The sequence below is a fragment of the Canis lupus genome, chromosome 29 (genome assembly GCF_003254725.2).
Source record: "Canis lupus dingo isolate Sandy chromosome 29, ASM325472v2, whole genome shotgun sequence".
Classification (NCBI taxonomy): domain Eukaryota; kingdom Metazoa; phylum Chordata; class Mammalia; order Carnivora; family Canidae; genus Canis; species Canis lupus.
The window spans coordinates 428598-446796 of record NC_064271.1 but is presented as its reverse complement, the minus strand read 5'-3'; the positions used below and the strand labels follow the sequence as shown (position 1 = coordinate 446796).

The 18199-nt window shown below is 41.7% G+C and overlaps 1 protein-coding gene across 1 annotated transcript; it reads right to left on the bottom strand.

Moving 5' to 3' along the window:
- Positions 1–634: 634 nt before the first annotated feature.
- MCM4 (minichromosome maintenance complex component 4) lies at positions 635–17609 on the bottom strand. The gene is made up of 16 exons (XM_025477687.3): positions 17387–17609; positions 16844–17008; positions 16381–16544; positions 16185–16286; positions 15589–15684; positions 15412–15507; positions 13854–13992; positions 12668–12888; positions 9014–9134; positions 7359–7618; positions 6553–6918; positions 5966–6093; positions 4773–4980; positions 3179–3407; positions 2065–2198; positions 635–1282 (listed from the first exon to the last, which is right to left on the bottom strand). The coding sequence occupies exons 1-16, from the start codon at positions 17454–17456 to the stop codon at positions 1190–1192; spliced, it is 2592 nt and encodes an 863-aa protein (XP_025333472.1). The 5' UTR covers positions 17457–17609; the 3' UTR covers positions 635–1189.
- Positions 17610–18199: the final 590 nt, after the last annotated feature.

The window sequence follows — 18199 nt, the reverse complement described above, 5'->3', positions numbered from 1 at the left end:
CCTTCACTAGTAAAGTCACCTGGTTGGGCAGTTGGCTTGAATCATTTGGTGAAGCTCTCTCCCTAAGCAATGCCTCCTTCAAAATACAAGGTATTTTGCAAATCTGCCAAGAACAGCACAAATAAGAATGAGGGCTCACAAAAAGAGAGAGTTTGATGAATATTTGCCTCTAAGGATGCCTGGGTGGCTTCAGTTGGTTAAACACCCGACTCTTAGTTTTAGCTCAGGTCATGATTTTGGGCCATGGGATCAAGCTTCACATCAGGCTCTGCACTTAGCACAGAGTCTGCTTGAGATTCTCTGCCTCTCCCTCCACCCCTCCTCTCACTTGCTTACACTCTAAAAATAAATAAATAAACAAAATCTTAAAATTTCAGCATATCGGGCACTGGGGGTTATTCTGTATGTTAGTAAATTGAACACCAATAAAAAATAAATTAAAAAAAAATTTCAGCATATGGTGGTTTTATAAGAATGCCTGCTAGGATTGAAGTAAATTTGAAATAAAATGGAACTTATTATAGGGAATTTCTTTTGTGAGTTCTAAAATACTTATTACCATTATGAATTTCCATGAATATGGTATTTATTAAAGCTTTTTTCTTAATGAAAAATAATATCGAATAGCCAAGTATTACTTATTCAATCATTTATTTAGGAAAAAGTTTACAAATTAGGATAAAGTAGAAGTTAACCTAATCAATTCCAATTGCCCATTTAAAAAAATCTTATGGGAGCCATGAGAATAAGCCTCTGGTGGTCCTTCATTACTTCACACTGAATAATAGGCTCTGGCTAAGTTTAATCTCATATTACAAAAACTTCAAGCATATGGATGATTGCCTTTACAAAGTCCAGCACAAAAACCATGACCCAGACTGCCATCTCCAAAAGAGACTTAATATCTTGCTATATATATATGTATGTGTGTGTATGTATACACACACACACGGAAATACAGATTAAAAGCATTAAAACAATGGCATTTAAAAAATGTTAAGTGAAAACACAATTCACTAGTAAAACTGAAACTAGGTTAGAAAATTTTTATGGAACCAAATAACGACTAAGAATCTATTTCCACTGACAGCAACTGTGGCAGCTGATTGGCCCCTATGTTGCACACATATGCATCGAAGTGCAATGCCCAAGAGCAGATAAGCAACACACAACACTGCTCACAAGAGCTTCAGAGCAAGCGGACAGTTTTGCCAGTTACTGTTAAGAAGTCATCATCGGCTAAGGCACGCAGGGCTTCTTCAAACATATCTTTGGTAATTGCCTTTGGGGAAGAGATGGAAGTAATTATTTTACACGTCAAGTACTCCCTTATCTGTTCCATACACAATGATTTCAATGTCAAGAACCACCAGTCTGTTTCTTAGGTTCTAATTCAGAAGGGGCAACCATTCCCTGTAGAGGGCCTGATGGTGAACACACAGGCTTGACATCGATCCATACAGTGTGTAGAAATATTTGACTCTGTCCCTGTCGTGCTAATGCAGCCACAGAAAATATGCAAATGAAGGAGTGTTATGAAGGAGCTCTTTTCACTGAGCACCCAACTGTATTTACAAAAGGGAACCTGATAATTTCATCATTACATTATGATGCATGGCTGTTAACACCATTTATAATAGCAAAAAACTGCAAACATCCTAAATGTCCAACGGCTGGTTAAGTAAATGATAGAATAGCCATGCAAAGGATTTTACCCAATCATTATAGTAATGTTATTGTGCCTGTTTACCATCACACATGATGTAAAAAGCGTATTTTTAGTTAAAAGCCAAAGAAAAAGCAAGTTATAAAATAGCGTTTTAACTCTAACTATGTTCATTTTTCAAAGAAAAGACATGTGTACACATACACATATAAAAACCATTAAAGGAATACAACAAAATGTCATTATTTCTTGATGATGGGATCATGGGTGACTTTACTTTTTAAAAATCCATATCTTCATTTAATACTTAAAGAAAAAGATTTAAAAAAAAACCTTAAAAGAAAATATTAAGGTAAAAAAAGAAAAACTATTAAGCAGAAAATACTTAAAACACTTACTATGTCAGATTGTCCCCGGATATCCTCAAAGAGTTGCTGATATTTTAGAGCTGGTGTCTTGCCCTTAGATAAAATAAGTTTTTTCAATGCTTCAGCTAACTCTTCTTTCCGTTTACGAGACGTAGCACTCATTCCTGATTTAAAAGAAATGAAAAAAAAAAAAAAAAGGTTAATGAAAATATTTCTTCTGAAGGAAGTGAAATACTGCAAATTTAATAGTGTCACAAAAAGGTTAGGGGACAGTGGCTGCGTGCCAAAATATATTCAAAATTTTGAGTTCTGAATTCTCTGCGGTTTCCAATTTTCTATAAGTCAGTAACTGCTCGTTTCCACTGAAACACAGTCCACATAATCTGTATAGCAGGCAGTCAGCTCATTGAGAAATGAATTACTTCTTTTTTTATTTTTATTTTTTAAAAAAAGATTTATTTATTTATTTATGATAGACAGAGAGAGAGAGAGAGAGAGAGAGGCAGAAACACAGGAGGAGGGAGAAGCAGCTCCATGCCGGGAGCCCGACATGGGACTCGATCCCGGGACTCCAGGATTGCACCCTGGGCCAAAGGCAGGCGCTAAATCGCTTGAGCCACCCAGGGATCCTGTACTTCTTTTTTTAATTTTTTGAATTTTACTTATTTATTCATGAGAGACACAGAGAGAGGCAGAGACACACATAGAGGGAGAAGCAGGCTCCTCGCAGGGAGCCCAACGCAGGACTCGATCCCAGGACCCCAGGATCACAACCTGACCCAAAGGCAGACGCTCAACTGCTGAGACCCCCAGGCGTCCCAAGAAATGAATTTCTTCTTTAAAGTGGACTAACACAGGTGCCTGAACAGCAGAAGAGGAGACAAAGTCCTTGTGAAATCAGATACAATGTGGCTTGTGCCCATGCAAGTGTACTAGTGCATATTTTTCTCAACTTTTAACAGATTCTCAAAGAGGTCCTGATCTCAAAAAGGTGAAGTACCTCTGCCACTTCAAATAATTATTAGCTTAAATGTGAAATATAAATTACTTATATATTTCGTGTGTCTATGTGTATATATTAATGCATATATGTATATACATATTAAAAAATTCTCATGTGCTCTTATCAATGCAAACAACAGACCTGTAGTCAGAATAGATATGTCCACAATGCCAGTCCGAGGGTCAGTGGCAGACTGCTTCAGAGCTTCCCGATGGAGGCGTTTTGCTTCTTCAACATCAACTGCTTCAACTTTGCTTGAGAATCGTACTTTAGCATGGGCTTCTGCTAATCGAATTAATGATTCCAGCTGTCGAGGGTATGCAGAAACCATTCCTCGGCTGCTACCTATCTTCCTCATGTCTACATAAGCCTAGTGTAAAAAGGAAAAAAAAGCCCAAAACTTGTAACGATACCTTAGTTTTGTGATTGAACCTTGAATAGTTAAGATTCTGTTAAATAAACAACCAGCTGCCAGGTGCAGCACTGAAGGGAATTAAGAGTCAGATTTAGACTTGGGCCTTAAAATTCATCAAGATGGTTGAATCTGATGTGGCTATGAAGAATGAGAGTAGATATTGAAGTGTGTGAGGCCTGGCACTCAGGAGACACAGTTTGTTGGGGTAAAGGGCAGGCCACAATTATAGCAGAGGACTAATTAGGATGTCTGAAAAAGGTGCTCAGGCACCTTTTTAATTTGTATTAAATTAAATTTAATATTAATTAAATTTAATATGTAAGTTGTATTAAGCTTACATATATGTGACATAATTTTTATTTTTTTTGAGCCACTCTCAAGTGTATGATACAAATGGACAATTACACATCACATACAACTTTCTACTGAGTATTTTCAGGGGCTTAGTTAGGAAGTAAAACCCATCAAAGCACCAGAAACCTTAATGTAATGTTTGAATAACTAAATGTCATTATGCACTGCTGTCCATGTGAAAGGATACTGAAAAATGATTTTAAAGTACTCACAATTCAATTTACTTTTTAGAAACAAGCAAATTAAATTAAGATTACTTCTCCAGATTTACAAAGTTAGTAAGTAGCATACTTATATTTCAACTCGGGTATTCCCATTTTAAATTCACTGTGCTTATAAACATTTAATTATAAAAAGTTTGTACAGGGATCCCTGGGTGGCTCAGTGGTTTAGTGCCTGCCTTTGGCCCAGGGTGTGATCCTGGAGACCCGGGATTGAGTCCTGCATCAGGCTCTCTCCCTCTGCCTGTGTGTCTGCCTCTCTCTCTGTCTCTTTCTCTCTGTCTCTGATGAATAAATAAATAAAATCTTAAAAAAAAAAAGTTTGTATGACATATATAAAAAGAAACCTATCCCCCTTTTACCTTTGGAAAAATCATTTGCAGTACAGGAAGAAAAAGCAGTTATAGGAAATAGTATGTTATTAACAAAATTACCATTTTAAGGGAGATAGTCAGCTAGTTACATTAATGCTATCTGCTATAGGCTCAATAAAGACATTTTTCAGGGTTTAAACATTTTTAAAAAATTTTTATTTATTTATGATAGTCACACACACACACACAGAGAGAGAGAGAGAGAGAGAGAGAGAGGGGCAGAGACAGAAGCAGGCTCCATGCACCAGGAGCCCGACGTGGGATTCGATCCCGGGTCTCTAGGATCGCGCCCTGGGCCAAAGGCAGGCGCTAAACCGCTGTGCCACCCAGGGATCCCCATTTTTCAGGGTTTAAACGTGGATATGTGTTACCTCAATGAGAGCCTGGCTGGCTTCCTGGCTCAGCCGAGGCATGACCATGCTGTGGGCATAAGCAATGTAGTCCTTTAGCACTGCCATGTCCATGAACTCTTCCTCCATTTGTTCTTCGCTCCGGTAGTACAAAGCGACGAGGTGGTGGGCCAGACGCCTATCATAGGCTTCATCCTGAGGGTCCAGCATGAGGAATATCAAATCAAACCTGAGAAAATATTGTAAAAACACGGTTTTCTTACTTGGGACACCAACGTACTCACATATGTAACTTAAAAATTTCTCCTGGGGTGCCTGGGTGGCTCAGTTCGTTAAGCTTCCAACTCTTGGTTTTGGCTCAAGTCATGATCTCACAGGTCATGAAACTGAGCCCTGCATCAGGCTCTGGGCTCAGTGGGGAGTTAGCTGGAGATTTTCTCTCTCCCTCTCTCTCCTCTCTGCTGCCCTTCTCCCACTCCCTCTCTCAAATAAATAAATACATCTTAAAAAAAAAGTTGCTCCTAAGCCACCTAGGCCATGTACAGTGAATGTGTGTGTAGTCAGTTAGGGCAGCCGAGGAAGAATTAAATGTCTGCTGTCCAGTTGTCTGGTGAGTCTTCAGATCAGTCTCTTTCTCCCTCTTCTGGCCCTTAGGTCTGCCTAGGAAATAGTTGGTCACAAAATAGGTGAGTCAAAGAAGTAAGATTCCTCCAAGGGAAATGTTACTGTAATTTTTAGGATTGGAAGATTTTAGAAAAAAACAAACACAACTTTGGAAAAAAGCTGAATAATTAAAATCTAAAATTCATTTATGAATTAGGGGTAGTAGTGGGGTTGAAAAAAACCTGGAATACACAAATGCACTTTAACAAATTTAATTTTTCAGAACCTTATCTGTCATGTAAAGCTGTTCTCTGTACTTCAATGCTATTCTATAATGATTTTAAGACTGAGATGAGCAGTGAGTGATGGCCTTCTGAAAAGAATGTCAAGGTGAAATGTCCAAAGCTTCAAAGAATGAATGTTAAAATGGTGCCCACAGCTGAGTAGAGAAACACAGTCCTTTCCATGAAAACCTGACCATATTAGAAGAATTTGCATTATAGTGAATAGTGAAGAGTGAAGAGCTTACGATGCTAGCAATTGTTGAATTTTATTATTTTTTCTCTCACCCTGAAAATTCCTCAAATGAGCGAAGTTTTATGTTCTCATACCTTGATAATAACGTGTGAGGCAGCTGGATATTTTCAATGGTGGTTTTTTTAGGATTCCATTGAGACTCAACAGGATTTGCTGCTGCCAGAATAGAGGTGCGAGCATTGAGCTGGCAAATAATCCCAGCCTATCAGAGAATACAGTGCAGTTAGAAGCTTCATCCTGATGCTAGCAGGAACAGTGTGAGCAATCTTCACCTGGTGTGCCCTCTGCTATATATCCACTCTACCAAGAGGCACACACATCACCTGGTAAGGGTAATATCAACAGATTTATCTGGGACAATGCCATCCTCAGATTCATGCCAAAAACTGAGTTTTAGACAAATGTATGCTGTAACACATTTTTCTCAGAAACTAAACACTCTATGTGACAATTAGGACAAACTCAAGTTCTGTGAATATCATATGATAGTGGGTTAGTACAGCAAAAAAGATGAAAGTATCCTGCAGGAAATACTCAAAGACATTTAGCTGAAACCTAGTAGGAAAAGTATTCATGAGTTTCCCAAAGTTAGAACCAAGGTGAATACAGATGCTAAATTTCTTAAGTATGCCCGTGTTTACAGATGAAGAATGGGCCTCACCTTTGCAATGGAAAGAGTCTGCTGTTCCATGACTTCATGTAGTACTGATCTTGTACTTTCATTCATCTTGTCGAACTCATCAATACAGCAGATACCATTGTCACTCAGGACAAGGGCACCAGTCTGCAAGACAAGCTGCCTCGTCTCAGGGTCTTTCATCACATACGCAGTGAGGCCGACTGCACTGGAGCCTTTCCCGGATGTGTACTGGCCCCTGGGGACCAGATTGTACACATACTGCAGCAGCTGAGACTTGCTGGTCCCAGGGTCACCGCACAACAGGATATTGATCTCGGCACGAAATTTACCTCTTCCTGTGTGACTGAAATCCTTTCTTGTTCCACCAAAGAGCTGAAGCAAGATTCCCTAAACAAACATGTTTTAAACATTCACTTACTACAGAGTAACTGAGATCTAGTTTAAATGTTAGAGGTATTTTCTTATCTTGTGAACAAAAAATTATAATTAAGGGAAGGTATAAAGAACACAATAGTGCTTTAAGTTACTGCTAACCAACTTACATAGAAGCACATACCACTGTCCCTGAATGGTGGCCATGTAAATCCCTATTCTGACTCCATCTGGCTTTTGTTATGTTTAGAAATATGTAAGTTCAATGTAGATATGAAGAAATGGACAATGACCAATAACCAATAACCAAGTGAGATGGTGAGCATTTTGCTCTGTGGAATACGCAACAGTTCTTATTCTTTGGCAGCAGGGAGAGGGGGCCATAGGGGAGGATGTTTATGCCTTTTGATTTCAAAAAACTATAAATGCTGATCAAAGTTTCAAGTCACTGTTACCTTCTTTATATCTTCGTGTTCATAAATGCTTGGAGCCAAGGCTGAAGCAAGTCTCTCATAAATGTCTGGCTTTCTGGAAAGTTCCTTAAGCAATTCCACACGCTTCTCTGAAAAAAGTTTCTGCTCTGCTTCTTCATCAAGGCCATGCAGACGTTTTGCATCAGTTTTCCGATAGTGAATGACATCAATGTGAGTTTTGTAGACAGACTTCACATTACTCACTCTTGAGCTAACTCGAATAGGAACAGCTCGATAGATGCCTGAGGGCACAACCAAGAGACTGGCTTTTTACCTTCCGCTAAATGGCGCATAAACAAGCAGACAGCAAACTGCACTTAAGAAACCAGAGGTCTGGCAGTGGAGGTGGGCTTTGGCAACACTGCCTTCATGGCCCTCCTTGGACTCAGGCTTATACTGCAAAGCTCCCTGCTGAAGTGGGGCAAGGCAAGTTGGGAAGAACACAGGTTTTTGAAAAAAGACCTAAAAATGTGTCTGTATGTGACCATCCGTTAGCTCTGTGACCTTGGGCACCTATCTGAGTATAACCATATGGCATATAATCATTCTGAGACTTAAATGACACTACTTTACTTTTAGCACAATGCTGGCTTATGCTGTGTTCAATAAATACTATTTTGAAATAGTATTTTCATTTCTCTTAAGCTGAATGTAAAGAATCTGCTTAGTAATTATTCGACTAGAACAAAGTACTAAAATCCTGTACCAAAAATTTGGAAAGGAAATCCTTTTTTTAAAAAAATATTTTATTTATTTATTTATGATAGAGAGACAGAGAGAGGCAGAGACACAGGCAGAGGGAGAAGAAGGCTCCATGCAGGGAGCCTGATGCAGGACTCAATCCCAGGACTCCAGGATCACACCCTGGGACAAAGGCAGGAGCTAAACTGCTGAGCCACCCAGGGATCCCTGAAATCCTAAAATTTTTTTAAAAATTACTCAAATAAATGAATAAAATCTTTAAAAAAATTACTCAAAAATTATTTCACAGACAAGACAGCCTACTGAGTCAAAGGTAAAGATATGGTAAAGGAAAAACTACCACATGTTAATAATATTAAGTGTTTCTAGGTGAATGGCTATGCCCCAGCAGGCTTCCCAAAGAATATAATTTAAGAACATTAGAAGAAATAAATGAACAATCAACCCTTCAACCATACTAACTCATTCTCTATAGTAAGTAAATGTTAACCCTTGGGTATCCATTGGGAAATAACTAGCAAATTATTTAAAATTCCAGAACTGGTGAGTGCTGCTTTCTGGAGCTGCTGGTATAGTTCCAGTCTTACCGATACTAGCCTTGTCTGAGCTGTTTTCTCAAAATACCAATGTTATCAGGTCAAAATACACTCATGGCTCTGGAACAGTGAGATAGCAAAGAGCAAGCAACTGCAAGAACAACACTTTGAAAGGTTCCATTTGCTCGGTAAAAAAGTGATTAAAGCATTATAGGCAGGAACCTCATGCCAATGAATTTATGACCAAGCCAAAGAGTTGATTTAAAAAAAAGGCGAGACAGACTTATCCTATCAATACAATCTACATTCTTTTTTTTTTCTCCAGGATCGCGCCCTGGGCCAAAGGCAGCCGCGCCAAACAGCTGCGCCACCCAGGGATCCCACAATCTACATTCTTACCTGTAATGTTCACTCTGTCTCCAGGCTGAACCTTGTCAACAAGATCATTGTGAGCAAAAAGGATGACAGTGTGAGGTGTCTGCCCTGCAGGCATATCTTCGGGAGACTCTTGAAGTTTGATCTGAAAGAGCAGAGGAAAGAGAAAACTCAGGAAATGACAAGCATAATTTAGACATAACTGCTAGCTTTGTACCACTTAGAACTATTTTTGATGTTTACATTTATTTTTATTTTTTTTAAAAAGATTTCATCTATTTATTTTAGAGAGAGAAAGCACATGTGCGTGTATGTGTGCACCTGGGTGGGGTAGGGACAGAGGGCAAGGGAGAGAAGCTGACTCCCAGCTGAATGGGGAGCCAGCTGCAGGGTTCCGTCATATGAGCTCGAGATCACAACCTGAGCCAAAATCAAGAGTCCCACACTCAACCAAACTGGGCCACGCAGCTGCCCTACCACATTTATTTTTGAAACCTCATTCTTGCGTGGCTCAGTTAGTTAAGTGCCTGCCTTTGGCTCAGGTCATGATCCTGGGGGTCCTAGGACAGAGCCCCATGTTGGGCTCCCTGCTCAGTGGGGAGTCTGCTTCTCCCTCTTCTTGCGCTCATCCTCTCTCTTAAATAAAATCTTAAAAACAACACCATTCTTTGTTTTAATCTCCCCAGTTGCTAAAAAACCTTTACTGTGACATGAACAGACTTTGTAAGAATAACCTTTATTTACAAATTCTCCTATCTGGGGGGAGCAGTCAGTGATTTACGTGACTGGTTTTCACCACTTTAAGGTTGTAGTGGATATTTCTTTGTATAAATGTTTGTCTGAATTTCTAATTATGTCTTTAGCAATTACTTCTAGTAGATTTCCTAGGTGAAGTACACACTTTTCCGGTGTGTACACTGCACAGTTAAGCACTTTTGTGCATCTCTTCTATTCACTGTGTGCACCCCATAAACACTTGGCCTGTTATCTAACAGACACTGCACCTGGCATGTGTTGCATCTACATGTTGGGGACTCCACAGTGAGTGAAGTCACCCTCAGAGTGGAGTGAAGACAGACAACACACAAACACACAAGTGAGCATATAACATTTGACAGTGACAAATATAAGGGATAGAAAAAAAAACAGTAAGGAGCACGGGCAGTGAAGGTGGAGCAGACGCTTTTCATAAAGCAAGGTTAGGGAATGCCTTTCTCAGATCAAGTAACCTCTAGGCAGAGGTCTAATGTTGTAAGGGAGGAGCCATGTGCTCTGAATGGTAAGAACAGCAAGTGCAAAGGTCTTGAGGCAAACTTGTGCTTGGCTGTGGAGGCCTGTATAGGGAAAATGGTTGAGACACTGTCAGTGAGGTCTATGGGTACAATAGTGTGCTGTGGTGATGTTGGGCCATGTAGTTTATAGACTACTCTAAAATACTAAGTTTTATCTCGGGTCAATCTGGCAGCCTTCGAAGCATTCGTTTTTTGTTTTTTGTTTTTTTAGATTTTATTTATTTATTCATGAGAGACACGGAGCGAGAGAGAGAGGCAGAGACACAGGCAGAGGGAGAAGCAGGCTCCATGCAGGGAGCCTGACGTGGGACTCAATCCCAGGTCTCCAGGATCATAACCTGGGCCAAAGGTGGCGCTAAATCGCTGAGCCACCCGGGCTGCCCTCTTCGAAGCATTCTAAGAAAGAATATTACACTATAAGCTCCTTGGGAACAGTGTTCCATATTTTTATCTCCAGCTCTCAGCACTATGCTGGCATGAGTTGTGGTAGATTTGATCCAATAATTGGTACTAATATTGGATGGAAATTTGTATATTTAATTTTCAACTCTTTGGTTAGAAAAAAGGTTGTACCCTTTTTCACATTTGCTTATTTTTTTCTTATTAACGCCCCATATGGGAGATTAACTTTTAGTATTTTGAACGTATTCTCTCTACCTATATTATAAAAAGTTTAGACACTGTAACAATAAAAAAAAAACTTAAACCTAGTTTGTCCCTGTGCCTACATTTACACCATTATAATCACATTAAATAAACTATTTTGTCTTTCCCACTTATTTCTACGTTGTTTTAATGACTTTATCTTAACATTTTCATTATTAAAAGGGCACCTGGGGGATCCCTGGGTGGCGCAGCGGTTTGGCGCCTGCCTTTGGCCCAGGGCGCGATCCTGGAGACCCGGGATCGAACCCCACATCAGGCTCCCGGTGCATGGAGCCTGCTTCTCCCTCTGCCTGTGTCTCTGCCTCTCTCTCTCTCTCTCTGTGACTATCATAAATAAATAAAAATTAAAAAAAAAAAAAAAAAAAAAAAAAAAAGGGCACCTGGGTGGCTCAATTGGTTAAGCATCGGACTCTTGGTTTTGGTTTAGGTCATGATCTTGCAGTTCTGAGACTGAGCTCCATGTAGGGCTCTGAACTCAGTGTGGAGTCTGCTTCATTTTCTCTTCCTCTCCCTCCCCTTCTGCCCCTCCCATGTGCATGCTCGCTCACTCTAAAATAAATACTAAAAAAATTTCATCATTAAAGAGGCAGAAAAGCCAAACTTCTTTCACAATAAAATGTGTGAGAAAAACTTCAGAAAAATTGTCAACTCATTCTGCACCAGTGGAACAGCTGCAAAATGACAAAATTTAACCAAGTAATTTTTACCAATCTTTTAATTTATTTGATCTTTTTAAAGATTTTATTTATTTATCCATGAGAAACACACGCAGAAAGAGAGAGAGAGAGAGAGAGAGAGGGAGAAAGAGAGAGACAGGCAGAGGGAGAAGCAGGCTCCATGCAGGGAGCCTGACGTGGGACTCGATCCAGGGTCTCCAGGATCACACCCTGGGCCAAAGGCGGCGCTAAACCACTGAGCCACCTGGGCTGCCCTACCAATCTTTTTAAAAAAAAAATATTTTAAGTAACCTCTATACCCTTGGTGGGGCTCAAACTTAAAACTCGGAGATCAAGAGTTGCATGCTCTAACTCAGCCAGCCAGGTGCCCCAATTTTTACCAACTTATGTATATACTTTTGTCTGACATATTACATTTTTTTTTTTTACAATCTTAAGTATTTCCTATGTAAATATCTCACACTAAATTTCTTTAAAAAAAAAATTTCTTTTTAAAGATTTATTTTTTTGTGTGTGGGGGGGCGGTGTAGGGACAGTGGTAGAGGGAGAAAAAGTCTTAAGCAAACCTCACACTGAGTGAGGATGCGAGGCTTGATCTTGCGACCTAAGATTGCAACCTGAGCTGAAACCAAGAGTCAGATGTTTAGCAAACTGCCAGACCCAGATATCCTTCACATTAAATTTTAGTAAGTCAATAAATGGAGCATAATAGTAAAAGAATGTAGTTTTCTTATTACAAAGTATGTCAGGCCATGAGAACGTAGTGTTTATTATAATAATGACCTGGTGCTCACTGGCAATAAAAAAGGAACACTCCCATCCCAAAACTGAAGACTTAAGCTCCAAGTGTCCAGCCTACAACCCTCTAACAAAACCGACAGTGTCAAAGGAATGATGTAGCTGAATGGCATTCAGGAAGCCAAGTTTTAGGACCTTACTAATGGGCACATTAAATTTGGCTTTTTGAGGATCCAGAGAGAGAGGCAGAAACATACTAACATGCCAAAGGGGAGGTTTCCCAGGGCACCCATGAAGGCACATACCATCTGCTTGTCAGAGAACACAGAGCGGTTGTGGATCAGTGCCATGCTGTGGGTGGTGTGGCAGTGCTCACAAACAGAAGGCTCAGCAATGCGACCACGGTCAATCTCCACCCGGGCTGTGTGGGCACACACTTGGCACTGGAAGAAGGCCTCTTGCATCTCTGGAATCAGCTGGGATGTCCTGATTACCATGCCACTGATGGCAATGAGCTGGTCAATATCTGCAAGAGGTTGAGGAGACAGGTCAGCTTATCCATCAGCCACTGGCCACAGTACAGCCAGAGGTGGTCTCTTTCCTGAGCTACATTCCTGCCAGGGCAGGTGTGGGTCTGCCAACAAGCCCAAGAGAATCTTACCGGGAAACAGAGGTATCTGAGATGGCTGGAGTACAGGTAGGTGCTGTGGCCAGGGCATGAATGTTTCATTGGGTAAACTCAGGTCTGCCCTGGGATGCCCTTCCTGTGTCGTCTTCCTTCTTCTCAACTCTGATGCACCTCTGGCCTTTTGCCCCAGGGTCCTCTGTCCAACAGAGGACCTACCAAGGAAGTGGCATCCAGCATTTCCCTGCTCATCTACTTCCTTTTCAAGTTTCTCTTTCACCATGAACTCATCCCACCTGGGTCTAGCACTCACCTTCCCTCCCTGGGCTGAGAAATCTTCTGCACTGCTCTCTTGTTCTAGGTTTTCTTTTATTTACTTTCCAAACCATATTTATTATTACTATTTCCAAAAACTTAATCTTTTGAGAGAGGAAAAGGAAGAGAATCGTCAAACAGTCTTCCTGCCAAGTGTGGACCTGAGCCGCCACCAAGAATCAGACGCCCAACCCACTGAGCCACCCCAGTCCCCAAACTAGATTTCTTTCGTAAGCTCCAAAACAGGGATATTTTGTATTTGTTTTCTACAGTGATTTTGAAAACGTGCTTTAGTAACTATAAAATTATCATATTTGGGCAAGTCCACCTTAAGATAGAGAACTGTCAAGAGTTATAACATCTTTTATGTAGTTTCAGTTCAGTTGAAAAGATACAGTGGGTACAAAGGCATATTGTGTAAATGAATCTGCCGTATATTTAGTCAATTTATAATTCATTACCACCACTCTCACACCAATTCTTTTAAAATTCCTTGATGAAATAAGATTTTGGATATTTTTATGTATTTTCCTGATATTAAAAAACATTACCGTCTGGATTCAGGTTTCTCATATTCTTCGTCTTTAAAGCATTGAAGGGTCTTACTTGAATCTGATGTTCTAAGATTGAGTCAGGGTAACGGTCAAAGAAGATCTCATTGACAGCCATGTCAAAGGTTGGGATAACTTCCTATAAAAATGAATGTAAAGAAGTCAAGCTGTGTTTATATTCCCATCTTAAAATTAAAAACAAGAAATAAAGACATTTCACATTAGCAAAATATAAAAACACATGTGGCATCTAAAGTATTACCTCTATATAATCACATACTGTTTATTTTTATTATTTTTATTTTTTTTAATTTATTTTTTCTTAAAAGATTTTATTTATTTATTCATGAGAGACACAGAGAGGCAGAGACAGAGGCAGAGGGAGAAGCAGGCTCCACGCAGTGAGTCCGATACGGGACTTGATCCAGGGTCTCCAGGATCACGCCCTGGGCCGAAGGTGGCGCTAAACCGCTGAGCCACCCGGGCTGCCCAAACATACTGTTTAAAACCTTTGGGTACACTAAGAATATGCTAATCTCACCTAACCATACTCTCATTTAAGTGTGATCATGTGTAAGAAACCTTCACGGGGATCCTTGGGTGGCTCAGCGGTTTAGCACCTGCCTTCGGCCCAGGGAGTGATCCTAGAGTTCTGGGATTGAGTCCCATGTCGGGCTCCCTGCGTGGAGCCTGCTTCTCCCTCTGCCTGTGTCTCTGCCTCTCTCTCATGAATGAATAAATAAAATCTTAAAAAAAAAAAAAAAAAAAAAAAAAAAAAAAAAAAAAAAAAGAAACCTTCACAATGTACTGTCATTTCTTAGGCTTTTAATTAGTAACAAAAAGATTTTGAATTCATACTTTAATGCTATGGAACTTGACCAAGGTCACACAGCTATTACACAGCAAGATCAAGAAATTAAAAAAAAAAAAAAAAAAAAAAGATCAAGAGATGATAACAAGTCTGCTTGCCTCCAAAAGCAACAGAATAAACATAGTTGATATGTGAATAATAAAAAGATTATGAGGTGCCTGGGTGGCTCAGTTGGTTAGGCACCCGACTCTTGATTTTTGAGGCATAATCTCAGGGTTGTGATATTGAGTCCTGTGTCAGGCTCTGCACTGGGCCTGGAGTCTGCTTAAGATTCTCTTTCTCCCTCTGCCCCTCTCACCTCAAATTAAGACTATCTCTCCTTCTCCCTCTGCAAACCCTCCCCCTACCTCTTACATGTGTGTGTGCTCTCTCTCTAAATGAATCTTAAAAAAATTTTTCTTTCATGTAAGATAATTTACTTCAACCCAAGCAGCTATCAATTTTAAAATTCACAAACTGCCAATTAAACTATGACCTGTCACTGATAATAACAACACACATCTCAATTTTGGAAATGTGAAAGTGTGAGAAAGTATTCATCTTAAAGGGAAATAAATACGATTTTCTTAAGGTTTTGTGCTCTGGAGGAACATCCTCTCAGGTACCCAGGAAATTCTGCTATTCAGAAACTCTCTAGATGTTCTGAATGTTTACTTTAATTCATCAAGGTCAAAACAAAAATCTTACCTGTGGGTAGCAGATGAGCTGTCTGTAGAGATTTTTGTCAAATGATTGTATATGTTCACAGTTTACATTTAAAAATGGCTCCCCAATTACATTAATCTAGAAGAGAACACAAGTAAGTTATACCCTGCTAAATGTCTTAAAATGCATTAATTTGATTTTATAAGACTATTTGATTACCTCTCCAAGTCGTTGCATGTACAGAGGCTCAGTAATATCTATGCCAATAGTTTCTTCTTCTTTGGCCAGAGGGTCAATAAAATGCTGAAGGAATCTCTTGATGTGGTAAGAAAAAGAGTAAGTTTGATGCATTTAGGAATAAGCAACTATTAAAAATGCAAAAAATTATGAGTATGTCCCTATTTGGAGATGGATATAAATAGTATTTTTTTCTTTTCAAAAACTAGAAAAACAAACAAAAAACCACACACACACACAAAAAAACAAAACAAAAAAACTAGAAAGACATCAACAATTCTTTTTTTTTTTTTAAAGATTATTTATTTATTCATGAGAGACACAGAGAGAGAGGCAGAGACACAGGCAGAGGGAGAAGCAGGCTCCATGCAGGGAGCTCAACATGGGACTTGATCCCAGGTCTCCAGGATCACACCCTGGGCTGAGGGCGCGCTAAACTGCTGAGCCACCTGGGCTGCCTGACATCAACAATTCTGAGCCACTTAAAAATCTACCTGAGTATTACAGCAACTTAGATATTGTTTATAAGCCCTTCCTCCCAGCATTTTGAGACCCTAAAGTATTAAGGTACAGCTCACCTGAAAATTTTCTTTGCAAGTTGCCACATTTACATCTGTTCCCCAGATCACAAGTTTTTGGCCTAGAGCCTGCTCACTTGCCACTATATCTTCTGTTGCTGGCTATACAGAAAAATACAACAAAACCAGTTAATGGGGAGTTACCCCTTTATTGTTCCCCAAATGCCACTGTCAGAAGATTGTATTGTGTACTCACCACTTCGGTCTGCAAATCCACCTGCAGGCCTTTCCGAGCAGACCCCAGGTCAGGCCTCTGCCTCACAGGTGTGCCTCTAACGCCACTCCTTGGGGTTCCGTCCACCCGAGAGCTGGGAGTGCCATATGTCAGTGGTGAACTAACGTCAAAATCAAGGGGAATTGCTATAAAGACAGAATTTGAAAAGACAAACTACTGTTATGTGTTGACTTAAGTCTTCTCAGCACAATGGCAAATAATGTTCCTTGTAACCTGTGGTCGTTAAGATTCTGAGAACTACTAAACTTTTCAGTGAAAAAGCACGAAGGCTTCTTTTTCTATTCAGTACGCCCTAACATGTACCCAGCTCCGTACTCTTGGTGACATACTAGCTCACGACGGTTACGGCCACGACGGGTTAACAAACCCCTAAAGCATCATTCGTATAATAACCGCAGTAGAACCTAGATTGCCCAACACACACTTGAGGGCTGTATCTGAGCAGGGCTGGAGAATAAGGCGTCGTGCGCGGCAGGGCTGTGTAGGTCAGCTCCAGGTGAGGTGGGCATAGGCTGCAACTCTCCGGTGGAGGTAGAATCGTCGCCCCTCCGTCTTTGATGTGGTGATGACCTGGCATCCTCACTTCGAGCTTGTGACATACAAAACAGAAAACACGGCAATCAGTGCTCGCGCTGGGTCTTCCCGGAGCGCCACCAAGTCTCTTGGGAACACGCACAAACAGAACGGAGGCGAATGGGCACTGACATGCACAAAACGCAGACACCACCCGGCAAGGGTGGAAGCGCGGGCGCAGTCCTGCCGGTCGCACACAGTGTGGCGCATTAGTGTCGGCAGAGCACAGGCTCGGCTCGCGAGCACCGCGGACCCGCCGGGCGCACACGCCGCGCTCCGGGCCTGAGAGGAGGCGCACACGTGACTTTCCCCGAACGGCGGGAAAAGGCCGGGGGCGGGGGGGGGGGGGGGGACGGCTACCATGGCGGGCTCGACTTCCGCGGAAGGGACTTACGCGTCTGCGCAGGGGTGGTCCGCCCGCGCCGGCTGCCGCGGCGGCTCGGGGTGGACGCCGGGGACGACATGGCGCTCGGGGTACCTCCGAGAACAGGGCGGGTTCCAGCCGCGTATCTCCGGCTCGCCCCCTCGCCGCACACACGGCCGCGGGGCTCGCGGAACGCACCCGCCGGCTCGCTCTCCCGCACCGGGTAGGCAGAGGAAGTTTCGCGCCAGCGGCACCGCCGTCCCCGCCCTCGGCGGGAGCCCACCAATCATAGCGGCGCTCTCTGTGGCCCCGCCCTCGGGAGGTACCACTGCGCACCGACGAGGCGGGGGAGACTGCACGGCCGCCCTCAGCGTCCCGCGGACGGCCGACGCAATCCGCGCCCGCTGCCTCCCCTCCGCCCAGGTGACTTGGCCCCTGCTGGACCCGGTTTTCGCGGGAAACCTGGGGAGTCCAGCCAGACTGTTCCCGGAAGGTTAAGGACAATATTCTTTATCCCTTAAGCACCTGCATTTCTAAAGACATTACACATGGATTTTTCACTTTCTATCGAGGGGCAACTCTGTAGATCTTGACTCAAGCCCCTAGCTTGTCTTTTTTTTGTCTCTGGGATGTAGTCAACTCTATTCGCCAACCATCCTCCCCATCTACTTCCGGAGGTCACACAGCTGGCTTCCTGTTTCTACGCTTCCGTGTGTATGCTAAGTGCATTATATACGACACATTCGGCAATCTGCCAACCTCTTCATTCAGGCACAAGGAGGCTCTTCCTACGAATAAGGCCCTCCCTGCGGGGTTCCCTGAAATTTCGCGCCCCCAGGAGCC

What these genes read in the sequence shown, in the direction of transcription:
- MCM4 (XM_025477687.3), bottom strand. Translation starts at nt 17,456, where the DNA reads ATGTCGTCCCCGGCGTCCACCCCGAGCCGCCGCGGCAGCCGGCGCGGG. An exon ending in GACCACCCCTGCGCAGACGC is followed by an intron (nt 17,009 to 17,386) that starts GTAAGTCCCTTC and finishes GTATGTCACAAG; the next exon opens with CTCGAAGTGAGGATGCCAGG. An exon ending in TGCTCAGATACAGCCCTCAA is followed by an intron (nt 16,545 to 16,843) that starts GTGTGTGTTGGG and finishes CTGTCTTTATAG; the next exon opens with CAATTCCCCTTGATTTTGAC.